General features: G+C 42.3%; 1 protein-coding gene across 8 annotated transcripts in view; it reads left to right on the top strand.

Moving 5' to 3' along the window:
* Positions 1 to 13,979, top strand: part of LOC104685850 (poly(rC)-binding protein 3-like) — a 504,202-nt gene that overhangs the window by 483,818 nt on the left and 6,405 nt on the right. For 2 of the 8 annotated variants that reach the window (XM_010393911.4, XM_010393912.4), the window contains exons 15-16: positions 225 to 394; positions 8,503 to 10,434. The exons of 2 other annotated variants lie outside the window; for them this stretch is intronic. In XM_010393911.4, the coding sequence (XP_010392213.1) occupies positions 225 to 394; positions 8,503 to 8,539 (207 nt within the window). In that variant the 3' untranslated portion in view covers positions 8,540 to 10,434. Of the gene's footprint in view, positions 1 to 224; positions 395 to 1,642; positions 2,097 to 6,134; positions 8,474 to 8,502; positions 10,435 to 13,979 lie in introns of those variants that run through there. 4 more of the 8 variants (XM_010393908.3, XM_010393909.3, XM_039570109.1 and 1 more) reach the window with 3 other exon arrangements.

Genomic DNA, 13,979 nt, shown 5'->3' on the forward strand with positions numbered 1-13,979 from the left:
AGAAATAAGGTACTGACTTAACCATGTAGCAGCAAAACTGGATCTTGAGGCATATGAGCATAGAGCCAATAGACTGCACTAGTGATTCCTTCCAAACAGCAGAGCAAAAATCTTCTTTTGCTACTGAGCTGCTCATAACCATGTTTTTAGCAATACTACAGATTGCAGTTAAGTGGTTTTTGCTTGTGTCTGTGGCACTAATCTCAGTCTTTGTCCCGCTCCAGTTAATAGGCTGCATTATTGGCAGACAAGGCAGTAAGATAAATGAAATCAGGCAGATGTCAGGAGCGCAGATCAAGATTGCTAATGCCACAGAAGGCTCGGCAGAACGACAAGTTACAATCACAGGATCCCCTGCAAACATCAGCTTAGCACAGTACCTCATTAATGCAAGGTAAGTTGGCTTTGTAAGTGATCATGCTTCTGCGAGATTGCTCTGTCTGCTCTCCAGCAAATGTCTGTCCTGGGTAGATCCAGAAAGTTGCTTTGCAGTGTCCATTTTGTGTAGTATTACCGAATTCCTAATGGTTTGTAAAGCCTGTATCATTAGAACTTGTGTTTGCTGTTGGTTTATATGGAAAGGAGCTTAATCTGGTGCAATTCCAGGTACATGTTGAATGACAAAAGCTGCAAAATCTGAATTCTCACATTAGCATCCACCTAAAATATCGGTGGATAAATTAAATGAAATGACAATCATAAATTCTTTAGAGGAAAATACTTTTCACAGACCCATTTTACTGTCCTAAATGGCAAATATAGTGAAACAGATTGCAAAACAGATCTAATTTACCGAGTGGAAATTGCCACTCAGAGTTGATAAACTGACATTAGGTTGCTGAAGAGGCACAGGATTTACTTTTTCAGAGACAGCACCACAAATCTGTAAGAAGCATTCCCTAATGAGACCAGGTGAGACTGCTTCTCCACTTCTCATTCCCAGAATTAATGAAAGCACTGGCTGTTTAGCTAAGTCACGGTGATGGCTTAGCTCTCTAACAGTCTTTATATGATTATTTAGAAAAATATTAAAATTGATCCCACTTTTATTTGCTATTACATGGAGAAGAAAGTGCAATGGATATAGTGCTGTCTCCTAGATCTACTTGTAAATGCTGGACTGAGGCAATATATTTTGGGGGAGGGGGAGTAGCTATGTATTTTATGGCTTCTTTTCTTTTCTTTTCTTTTTTACCCCCACAAAAATACTGTGATATGAATCGAGCTTTGTGTTTAACTATGTTTGCTGTTAAGGTAGTACAAAGTATGTGATTTATGTGGGGGCTGCAGTCACAGGCCTACAGCTTCCTGTGGTCCAGCCTCCTCTCCATCCCAGTTCTGTAGTGCACCACTGTAACGGTTGGAGTGGAGGAACGGGATGTTTGTGCAGCTCTGTGTTATAGCAAGCAAAAATACTGCTTTTTATAATTTAGTATGAAAGCAGCTTCCTAGGGAAAGATATATCTAGGGATGGCACTGTGAAAACTAAGATAAGCCATTTCCAGAACCTTAAAACAACCTACAGCTCTTTTGATTTATATTCTTTGTAGCAAATATAAGTCACTTCCGTAAGCCCTGTAATCAAATAAAAATGTGTTCCCTCCTTTAACCCTTAAGGATATGTTCTTCTCTTGGTGTTCAGGGATTCCCCACACATCGAGACGAGAATAGACCCCTTCATTTTTAGTTGCACAAACACCATATGGCATGCATCTGGATCTCGGAAGATAACCATTTAAGATCTTCAAGACAGCTAAAGCATGCAAATAGAATAATGCACTTATTAATGGAGTTGCAGTGAGCTGCTCACCAGAGACAGAAACTCTAGTGAACAAAACTGTTTGACTCACTTTAGAAAAGCCTGTGAACTCTCACACTTCTGTTGGTTCTGTTTAATGGTTCTTTGATGGAATGGGATCTGTATGAGGTCTTTTAACATACTTTCGCAAAGAAGAAAACTCCTCAGCAGTCATATACCACGGATCTCTATCTATACCCTGTGAAACCAGAAACAAAGTTCTTTGTTCCTGTTAAATTTCTAGATAGAAGTCAATTGTTACCATAATCTACAATAAACCATCATATATTATTATGTACCATGTGTTGGAACTGTATTTAGATGAAGTGACTTCATTTGTAAATGAAGACTCTTAAAGTAATGTATAATAAATTAAGCTGTAAGGTAACATAGGCAATTAAGGTGGCTTTTTCATTTTAAAAAGTGGCACTGTTCCAGACCTCTCCTTTCACATGAGACATTGCTGTCCAGCCAGGTGCCACCACAGCAGCAGTGCGAGTTCAGTCACACAGGAGGAAAACTGAGAAGCTCTGAGTCGGGCAGGAGGTCTGCTCTAGTGAGGTTTAGGTGCTCGGGTAGGACAGAGGTGCAGGGCCAGGCTGCTGCTGCTGCTGCTGCTGCTGCTGCTGCTGCTGCTGCTGCCGCTGCCTCTGTGTGCTGGGAGCCACTTCCTAAACCTGCCACAAGTGATGCCGTCTCTTTTAAAGACGGTGGCATAAAACAGCTTTGGGGAAGATACTGCCCAAAATGTGGTCTGGTATGTGAAAATAATAATTAGAAAAAATAACAGCCATATAAGCATTCAGCATTAGGTAGATCTTTTTCTCCTCTACAAGATCTATTGTTCACAGGAATCGGTTTCCAGGGCCAGTATTTCTGCATAAACCAATGTCTTTCAGCAACGTAAGATGTAAAAAACTAAAATTACCTATCCACAGTATTCCTGAAACGTACTGCGTGTATCTTCAAGCTGTCCTCCAGCCAAAGTTGCTATCTATAGAATAATTTATCAGCTTGCTTTAAGACTTTTATTGCAATCTGGTGTTGGATATGTACATAGTATATTCTAAATTATAGATATATAAATATATTGATATAATATCAAGACAGATTTAAATCTTTCTAAAGTATTGGTTTGATTCTGTATTGCTTACCCGAGCGCTGGCCTCTGTACGAATAGAGCGTGTCTTAGCTTGTTTGCAGTAGAAATGTCTTTTTTCCTGTGAAACCTTCTGTCTCTTTAACTGGTCTCCACTGTAGTAACTAGATTTTCATTACCCAGTTCCATCTTCTAGCTTTTATTAAGATTGAACTGCATTTTAGTTTTCCTGTGTAATATCTGACTTTGGATTATAAATGAACTTAGCCGGCAGCACTTGCTCCTTGTTGCAGAGCAGTTTCCTGAAGGTATTTTTTTATGAGAGGTTCATTCACAGACACAACAGGACTGCCAAAGCCACACCTGCTCTCTTCTTTTCACCAGTTTTGGGTAATGCAGGATGTGGCCTTCAGTGTATGTATTCGGAAGGTGCAGGTCTGCAAAGGGACAGTGTCAGATTGTCACCATGAAATTTTGTATGAAGGCTGCCTCGCCCACTTCCACATGCAATGTTGTTGCATCCACAGTTGGTTTGGGAAACTGCCACTGCCATGGGACAGCTGATAGCTGACCTGATGAACTCCCACCATATGTGTTGCCACCAGTAACAAATGGGAAACAGGGCAAATTACTGCTACAGTCGTACCTGTGTGAGTAAACCAGAGACAGGGAGTTTGAATGGCTGCTACCAACACCAGCATTTTGGCCTTGGGATCTGTTCTCCATGCTGGTGCAGAAAAAAGCTTAGGCTCAAACACCCCCCCATATCAGTAAGGATTTTTTTGGTTTTGTTGAATGCACAGTAGGCAAATTTGGAGTCACTGAAACACTGAGTCCTGCAATACCTTGCTATGGGCCTCCCTCCCAGAATAATACTGAGTAATACTAAAAAATCCAACTGTATAAACTGAGTTTTTCAAAACATAGTAGGGCATCACATGTAGTTCCTACACCCCCTAGTCGAGGATGTACACTGGAGTTGAGTGGTCTTGACATAAATCCCTCTGTGTGAGTAGACACCAACAGCACAAGGGTGCACTTCTCTCTGCTTAGAAAAGCTAAGAGTTGCTCATCCATGAGGACAGATAAAGACTTCAGAGCAGGAAAATGAAAATTTCACCTCCCACAAAGGAGTCTGAATTTCATGCACTCGCCCGCCTTCCCTCCCAGCTCCTCGCAGAAGATGCTCTCCTTCCAACTTCCCAGCAAGAGCCGCCGAGGTGTTTATGCTCCAAGAGCCCTCTTTTCTTTGTGGGGAAGAGAGGAGCTCAGTGCTCAAGCATTTCCCTCTCTCCTCCACACACTCCTCTCCCCAGCTCAGACCCGCTTCAGGTGCCCTTCAGACTCACCATCAGGAGCAGTGCTTTGGGAAGCTCTAGTCCAGTGTCCCCATTCCCTACATAGCACTGGTTGATCCTTGCATTGTTGCATGAGGCAGGCAGTGTGCTGGTAATTGCCTTTCTCTGGCTATGAACAGCCTTGGGGCTGTTACTCTCAGAACTGTGTCTAAGGTGAGGAAAAGTGAGGCTCTTCCAAGCCATGTGTGCGGTGACCATGCTCCCCTCCCAGCCTGCAGCCTGGCTACAGCTGCTCTCCAAGCCTGCTCACCCAGTCCCCAACAGGGACCAGCACAAACCCTGTGCTGGGAAGCCTCCCTGGGCCTGATGGGGTGTGGTAAGAAAGCACCAAGTCCTCTGCATGGCCAGCCAGCAGCTTGCTGGCACTTCACTCTGGAAGCAAGGAGCTGCTACAGCTCCTCAGCTCACCTCAGGAGAAAGCCCAGGAGCCTGACAAGTTAGTAGTTGCCAGAAAGACAACCCCAAACTTCCTATACACATATAACTGTAGCTAGTAAAGGTTTTCTAACCCATAGTCCTATTTCTATGCTAGGCTGCCATAGCTCCCTGCTGGTCACCTGCAAAAAGCATCCTGAAATTGGTATTTGTGTTATTTGCCAACCCAAAAGCCAGTGCACAAGCTGCAACAAGCAAATGGGAAAAAGGAGGATTTACCTAGGCAAAAAATTTTGGCATATGAAAAAAACATTGTGTCCTTGGAATTACTGTATTTTAATATCTAAAAATGTACAGAAAAACAGGAATATATGGGCCAAACTCATCTTGCCTGCTGATGGGTGGCGTTAGATTAAAGCGAAGGTGGTTTGATTCCTACATCCTCCAAAGAGCCCATCACTGCCTTGGGCTCGGGGGCTGGGTCAGTCTTGAAGTTTCTGGTGCTGGCGGGGTCTGTCTGAGGATGTGTTTGCTGTATCTGTGTAGTACCTTGTCTGTAAGCTGGAAAGTTTTGTCATGTTCACTGTAACCACTGCTGCAAGCTCAGAAAGGATACCACTGCTGTGGAAGCCGGGGTGTTCTTCAGTGTTCCTTTTTACTAATTTACTTTTAAGTAGATTGCATAAATATTTTGTTGTGATATAAAAAAAAAGTCTGGGGAACGTACAAACCGAAGTGAACACACTGGCTAATCTGGTTTGTTTTATATGAAAAATGCACACTGACCTCACAGTGAATGAAATGAAAAACTAACTCACTTAAAATAAAAACCAAACCAAAACAACCAAAACTTTATGCCTTAAATGGGAGCAGCAAATTGTTGCTCAGTCTCCTCTCATCCTAGCAAAATGACAAAGGGTACTATTTATGTCACAAAACTGACAAACTGAAAAAATTACGAAAACCCCCCGCGTCCCCCTTTCAAAATACCCTAATTTTGAAAAGCAAAATTCACCATATCAGTGCTGGAGAGTAAACTTCATAGTTATTTTAAGTTTTCTTTTAAGTTTTGTTTTTTCCATCTTTTTGCCATTACCTGCATTCCTTAGGTTTCTTTTTTTCATATGTAAAATGAACTATCAACACCCCCATACCCTCTTCTTTTTTCTTTTTTTTTTTTTCTGTTCTGAAAGAACTTTAGACTCTCAGTAATGTTTTCCCCATCAAATCATGGAAAACCCTTTTGTTATTTCTCTTCTTTAACACATAACATGTTCCTCCTTTGACCCTCATTTTCCCTTTTTTTCTCTCTCTTCCCCCTTCTCTCTCCCACTCGTCTGTGCCCCTCGTCCACCGATCTAATCCTGTATCCTGCCCTTTCGTGGTTGCTGTCCTTCCCTCCCTTCTTCCCTCCCTTCCTCCTCCTCTTCCTCCTTCTCCCGGCCCCACCACCCTGGCTGAACCCTCCCAACCTGTTTGTTCCTCTTCCTCTCTTCGTTTGCAGCTTAGAGATGGCTAAAGTCAGCACCCAGACCGCTTCCGTCACGACCCCTGTTGACCTCAACATGAACCTCTCTCAGTCTGCCACCCCTACCTCCACCCCCACCTCCATGGCCGTGCTGGCGGCCGCCCCCGCCGCTACCGTCAGTACCCCCCCCTCCCCTACCAACTCTGCCAACCACCCACTATGCCGTTCCTGTCTCCAGTCTGCTTGGCATGAAAACTGTCCCACTCCTGGCACTAAATGCCGCGGCCGCCGCGGGGGCCACGGGGAGTTTGTCCGCTTACACTGCCAAAATTCCTTCGACGAGTGGGGTTAAGAAATCTGACCGCCAGAAGTTTGCTCCATATTGAAGGGATGAGACACAATGCAAGCTTTGCCAGCTCTGCCAAGAGTCTGTGGTAGCTCCTAGTTATCAAGGAAACAATACGGCATCTTTTCTTTTCTGTTCAATTGCTAGTGTTAACTGTTGCCGACTCAAGTCGTCTTCCGCTCTCCATAACACCTAACACCAGGCACCACCTCCCAACTAGTTCCAACAGCCAGCGGGTGCCAGCCTGGGCTCTTTCTCCCCGGACACCGTCCCTCCGACGGGGCTGTGGCCAGGGCTGCCCCCAGCCCACCAAGGGAGACATAGTAAAGAGAAGGAAAAAACATCAGCGAGGCAAAACGTTCACAGCCAGGTTCTGCTCCAGCAATGCTGCCCAGCATAAAAATACACTTAGATCCACATTTGCAGGGATCCCTCCAACTGCAGAACAATTCCTTATGGCAAACTGGCATTTTTAATGTATTTTTCCTATTGGTAGAATTTGCAAATCTGGCACTTCTGATGATCACTAGTGCCCTTACAATGCTCTATGAAGTGCTGCTGGCCCCCTCAGCCATTCTGCTGCTCCTAAAAGGCCTGGAGACCCCTATACCCTGCCCCCAAAATCTGCCTACAAGCAGGAGATGGGGGCTAGGAAGTACCAACCTCAGGTACTTCTGCGTACAACAAGTGAAGCTTTCTGGTCTGAGAAAAACTGCTAAATTAAAATGACTGGAAAACAGTCAGGAAAAAATGTCAGGAACCTGTGCCTTTCCACATGATTCTTTTAAAGGGTGCAACCATTTTTCTCTGCTTTGGAAAAACGTAATTTTAAGAACTCTGCTTTAGGGAGGGAGGGAGAGAGAGAGCAGGCTCCTCCTTTAGCACTCAAATGTTTTACATATACCAACACAGTACTTATTGCTGTAAGTACTTCAGAGCAGGTACAAACCAGATGCCATCACTATTCTGATGCTTCCTGCCATGTGTATTTTATTCAGTCAAAATGACCATTTTTTGTCAGGTTTCTGTACAAAATACATCCCTGTTTAACTCGCCGCTAATCATGCAGTCAGGTTGTACAGTAATCATGAAAAACATGCAGCGTTTTAGAGGTCATTCAAAGGCTGCTGCCTGGACAGATCCCATCCCTTGACCAAGCACTTCAGGATGTTCAGATGAACTAAAACCAGACAGGTAATTGCAGCCAAAGCCAAGAGAGCTGGGGAATGGAGTGGCTGGTTGCCAGCTGTTGGAACTAGTTCTTAACTGCATTTTCTGTTTGTCCATCCACCTTCTTTTTAATTTCTGTTGCATAACTCAGTAATGCAATATTGTTTTTCTCACCACTTCCAAATCCAGAGTCCCATTACCCCACCATGTTCATCCACTTTGCACTCCTTGGACACAAAGCTTTAACAGTTGAACTGTATTCAGTGCATTTTAATATAAACTAAAAACAATGCAAATGCAATACTTTTTAAAACATGGTATTTCAAAGTGTGTTATTGTATAGGGCTAAGTACTATCTCAGTATTTTGTGTCATTTCTGTAATCTGTGGGCTTTTCTTCACCTTAGCACCTTTGCACTAAGTTTTGTCACTGTAATCATTTGTAGAACTGCCATTGTTACAATTTGCACTTATCCAAATGGGGTTTTTAGTTGGTTTTGTTGGGGGTTTTTTGGTTTTGTGGGTTTTTTTGTTTGTTTGTGGCTTCCATTTTTTTTTCCTTCTTTTTTTTCCTTTTCTTTTTTTTTTTGGTTGTATATAATGAAGGAAAAACTGGGAATAATATCAAGGTACCACAGCTATTTAAAAGCTCTAGAAAAGTGCTGTAAAATTGTTCTGGACTATTGTAACTGTTTCAATAATTGACATTTAAGGAAAAAAAAAAACCACCAAACTCTGTGTGAGAAAACTTGCCTGCACTGAAATGCTGTTCTATGCTGGTTGTACTCAAGTGGTATTTTTTTAATAGTGAGAAGATTTTTTTTTTTCTTTTTTTTTTTTTTTTTGCCTTTGTTTTTTTTTTTTCCTCATTTTTGTTCCTACATTTTAGGCTGTCTTCAGAAGTTACTGGCCTGGGGGCTCTGTAATGTATCTCATCATGCCCTAGTGCATTAGCCACCAGACAGGACTTTTCCAAAGCCCCATGAGACAATGCTTTCTATGGACTAATCTACAGAGGAGTTTCTGCCATTTCTAACTTTCTTATTATTCTGAGACATCAAAAGAAAATACTTCCTTTACTCTTTAAGCAACTGTGCTTCCTAACTCTTGTGTTGCTTTCATTACTGTTCCAGTTCTAACACTGTTGTGGCTCATAACGTAAAGCAAAGACAAGTTATTTTCGGGGGTTAATTTTCATTGATGTTCATGCTTTGGCTAATCTGTATAAAAAGCATGGGCTGTTAGTGTTCTAAACCACTGTATTCAGCTAGAGACTCGACAGTAAGTTAAATGAGACGTTTTTATAAATAAATTTTTTTCCTGATTAAAAAAACAAAAAAAAAGACGTGGTAGCTTTGTGCATACAACTGTTGTGTTGTTTAAACTTTGTTCTTTGTAACCGAGTTGCTAACTTGTCATTGAAGAAGCACTATTTTATGGATTGTCAAACTAAGATCACAGACAAATGGCTTGTTTTCAATTAATGATTAAAGGTTTCATATCATCACGCTTAAGGTCCCAGTGCTCATTGGGAAACAGTGTAACACCTGTGCAAGACTGGCAGCCTTAGTAAGGATATTAGCCCGTTGTCAGGGATGACAAATCTCTTCGGGACTAGACAGAGCCACATTGTGCAATTAGTAGAGTAAGCAGTATTTCTGTAAAACTTGATTTGGTTTTTAACGAAGCTGCTCTTTGAGAACTTCTCACACTGCATAGCAAAGATAAATTTGGCTTCAGTTTACAAGCAGCCACTGATTTGTATCTCTGGTCTTTTCCCAGACTGATTTATAGATCAGATACTGGGGAAAGGAAAACAGGAACAAAAGAATGAACTTGGATACTGAGTACAGTATTGCTAAGGCCCTTCGTACTTCCCCACTCCCAGCAGCACTGTCCAGTGGCGAGACTTCTAGTCAGCACCTTCCACCCTGCCAGGAGCCAGCCCAGCAGCCGGGGGGAGCTCGGCAGTGTGCAGTAAAAAAGGGAATGGAGAGCTGAGCAGGCCCAGGAGCTGCCTCCTCCTGCCCTGACACTCTGCTCCAGCTGTTCAGACCCTCCTCTGGATGTGCTGAAGCACTGCAGTCACAGCCTCGAGTTCTCTCTTCACACACAAGCAAAAGAAAGGGGCTGGCCCCGAGCTGCTGCTGCATTACAGCACCCCTGGCTGTGCTCTGGCCCCCTCTCCTCTTGGGGCACTGGCACTACTGTCACCTGTACTGCTCTGGCCTCATGAGAAAGCAGCTTTTTGGAAGTGCAAGAGTAGCATCCTTAATGGCACAAGACTGAGTGTACAACCTTCATCTCCCTAATCTGTTAAAGGTCTCTACCTGCCTTCATGTGTTTAGCTTGGGGTCCTCTTCCCCTCCCTGCCCCTGCTGAGCTTCGGGGCAGACCATGATTATTCTCTGTGGTCTCCAGGGTACAGACATCTCTCGAGTCTGAGCCTGGAATCAGGGCACGACCACGACATGCATACAGGCTTGGAGACCTGTAGAAATCAACAGCTTTTTCAATACAGATGCAGCCACAGAACCCCTGATGATGACAGGTGCCAAGGGACATTACAGAACAGCTCACTGCACCTAGCTATTCCAACTCTTAGAAAAACTATAGGCTGTAGTACTAACCTTGATAGAACTCTTTGTTATTATTACTTAAAATACATTTTTATTACTTAAAATGTATTTAACTCCTCATTCTTGAAAGGAGAGCTGAAGCTGCTGTCACAGCAGAGACCTCCATAAGTCTTCATTTCTTCAACAGCAAAAGCTATTTCTGTGGCTAGCCTGCCTAGTATAAATGAAAAAAAAAAAAAAAAGAACATTATTACAGCTCAAGTAAGTAGGTCAAAGCTCTGCTCTCCCAGTAAAGCTGCCAGGCTAAGGGCAGCAGCAGCTCTGGGCTGTATAGTATCTTTCACGTTAATAATTCACATGTGCCTTGCAGAACCAAAAGATTTAAACAAACTAGTGCAGGGGCATGTTTTTGTGAGGAATGAGGAGAGGTAAAATAAAGACACATGGACAAAGAAGGAAGTCTTCTGAGAAGGTTTTTGCAAAAATACAGGCAGAGATGTGATAAAATCTAAGCCTACTGCAATTTCATTATTTTAGTTGGAAAATATTTCTGAATGGCAAGAAAAAGCCCCTGAATAGCTTTAATATACAAAACAGACAAACAAAACAAGAGGTGGTAAAGAAAAAAGGGGGAAAGAAGGTAAATAATAATACTGAGACAGAAAAGTAAACCATTCATGCCCAGAGGTAGATAAGAGGAAGCGTGCACTCGCTGTGAAAAGGTCACTGCCCACACAACTCTGAGTTTCCAGATGAAAGACAGCACAAGTTCCACATCTTTTGCATCATCAAATTGGAATTAGGTTTCTGGAAACATCTCAAATGAATTCAAACAGCTCTGTTGTGTTTCTCAAGCAAAAAAAACAAAACATTGACAGCATGAATGCTGGCTGGAACAGTCAACCAGAAGGAAAATAAACAAAGTTAGTCCTCTGCTAATACACCAAAGTGCTTTCTGTTCTCAGGCATAGCCAGAGGGCATCTGTGGGCCCCAAGGTTCACATTTGTGCCAGTCAAGCTCCTAGGAAGCAGCAGAGTCTCACTGGTGACACGAACAGAGGCACCTGGTAAGTGCCTCAGCCTCAGAAGGCTGCATAGGCAAGGTGCTGTTTGTCGGGTTTCACAAAAATCCAGTTTCTTCCAAAGCCTTAAGATCAGCTGAATGTATTTCAGCACTATTTGTATTCTTGGGACAGGACCTTCCCCTTCTGGAGTGAGGGTCATGATTATCTAAAGGAAAGTCACAATGCTCACTGATCCAGTGGTTCAACAGTGGCACAGCTTCTGCAGGGAAGACTGTCACTGTCAGGCTGCTCAACTGGGTGACACAAAGTGTGTGTTCAAAGGACAGTGTCCAAAGGAGGGATTTGAACAGAGATCTCTTCTATCCTCTGTATTTGCTGCAGCCACCAATGCTGCAAGGCTTTGGTGCCTCCACTGTATTTCTGGAAGAAAGACCTGGTTTAATGTCTACACAAAGGAACTGTTTGTTTTCCCAGCTCTCAGGCCAGGATGATTCTAACTGAACTGATGAACAGAAGATCAAATGAAGGCAGATACTGAAAAACTGCTTCACATTTCAAATTTCCATCTCTTGGCCTGAGCAACACTCCAGGGATGTAAGTACACACTGCCCTTCTTGGCACGAAAGTGTACTTATTTTCCTTGGTTCCAGGAAGGAATGCAGTAATGCTGATAAAATCAGTTTCTGCATCAGTGCCTGTGTCCTGTCACCCTACAGACTGGCATGTGTCTTAACACAGTAACTGAAATTAAAGAGTCAAGTTTATTTGATGGTACCAAACAAAAGGGAATTTCTGTAACATTACATACTCACACTGTGGTTTCTAATGACAGCTACAACAGCATTCATGCAGGCTGAATGTCTTAATTTTCTAGGGCAACCTTTATGGATTATAAGAAAAAGATATTTTTAAGTGCTGAAAATACTTTAGTAATATGGCTTTTCTCATTTCTAGCTCAGTGTTTTTAAGATGATAAAATGCAGAGAATCTAATTATAGATTAGGCATGGCATGTAATAAGAAAAATTTGTCTCTCCTCAAATTGAATTTATTGGCAGGGGGCCTGGCCAAAGCTAATGTTAATGTTCTTTTTAGGCAGTATTTGCAATGTGAAGCAAATTTTAAAGTTAAATACTGTGGTAGAGGAAAAACAATCATGTTGGCAAATGAGAACATTGTTTGGTTTGTTATTTGGATCTGTTGGTTTTGTACAGTCACTTTTGGGGTGCTGTGTACCAAATACAGACCTTGTTCCACATCTAAGGCACGAGAGCAGCAGCTTACTTCTTCAAGGGCAGGAGAGAAATTAGCACAGCAATTACCATTTGTGACTGCCAGCCTTGCCAGAGGAGAGCTACCAGCAGCTGTAGCTGTGCTGAGCTGCTCCCTGCAGAGCTGCTCCCTGGAACTCTTATTTCAAACATGCAACACACTCTGCCCCTGGAAGTCACTTACCAGCTCCAAAGCCACCGAGCTGGGGAATCTCAACTACTGTTTGGTGGCATGAAATTCCACAGTTCTTAAGTTTGGACAGCACCTTCCATTACTATATCAGTAAATAAGGATTACAAATGTCTTCCTCCCTAACTCCGATACTTCAGTCTTCTGCAAGTCCTGGAGATGAGAGAATTAAAACAGTCTTCCTAATGCCAATTAAAATTTCATTTTTAATAGTGGTTATTGATGGAGCTAGTTATTAGGATTATTTTCATCTTTATGTTAAAAAATAGAATCCAACAAAGTTAAGAAGTGAGAAAAATTAAGGAAGTACATATTTTTAAAAACAATCATTTCCGCTGGTTAATAACCTAGCTGAATAGCTCATCAGAAGTACATAAAATTGTTTTCTAAAACTGAAAACATACTTAGGATTACAAACTAATTATCCATGTGTTTTTCTAAGATACAGGAGATTACTTACCTTGATAAATTAGCTTGACTACTGAGTGAGGTTAGGATATTTCCCTCTTCTCCCTTATAGCCATGCTACTTTCACTGCTAAAAAGCAGGATAATTTCTTGCCCTCTTGACACAATAGCACAAGCAAATCAGTGGTCACAAGGGACAAAGTCACTCCCATCATCTTCACAAAGCTCTCTAAAAGCTTTGTTTCAAATGCTGAAGAAAGGTACAGTTGTATGCAGTAAGCTGTGAAAAACTTGGATGCAACACTATTTGGAGATCTGTGAGATTCCTCCAAGGAAAAGAGCACCAACTCCTAAACAAGACACGACCAAGAAGGACGGATGCTGTCACTTCCCCAGCAATGCACACACCCACTGGCTGGTCCATCTTTACCCTTCCAGCAAGTTATGCAAGGATAATGAGTAGAATGATGAGTGATCTAGTGTTTATTCCTGCCATCTATTCCTAACAACAACGGGCTGCACTGGTTTGGATTTGAATGTTCAAGCTCCCTGCACTGTAACTAAACTCACTGCCTTCAGGTTCTTACCACAAGATACCTCTAAAGATGAAGGCAACTGGACTAAAACAGCTAAACTGCTTTAATGCTCAGTTAATTTCCTACTCATCCAGAGCTGAAACTATGATTTGCAGATTTATGTACAAGATGAAAGTAAAATTCCAGAAAAATGTACAAAATGGAAGTGTAATTTATAAACTCAGAGATTAGCATTTCTATACTGTCAAAACATGTATGTCCATGATGCTCAGTGTAACCTGACATTAATCACATCTGTTTCTCTGATATTAAGCCAGATGCAGAGTGGTTCTGAAGTTCAGTGTGCTTTGGTGAGTGGG

The sequence above is a fragment of the Corvus cornix genome, chromosome 2, assembly GCF_000738735.6.
Source record: "Corvus cornix cornix isolate S_Up_H32 chromosome 2, ASM73873v5, whole genome shotgun sequence".
NCBI lineage: Eukaryota > Metazoa > Chordata > Aves > Passeriformes > Corvidae > Corvus > Corvus cornix.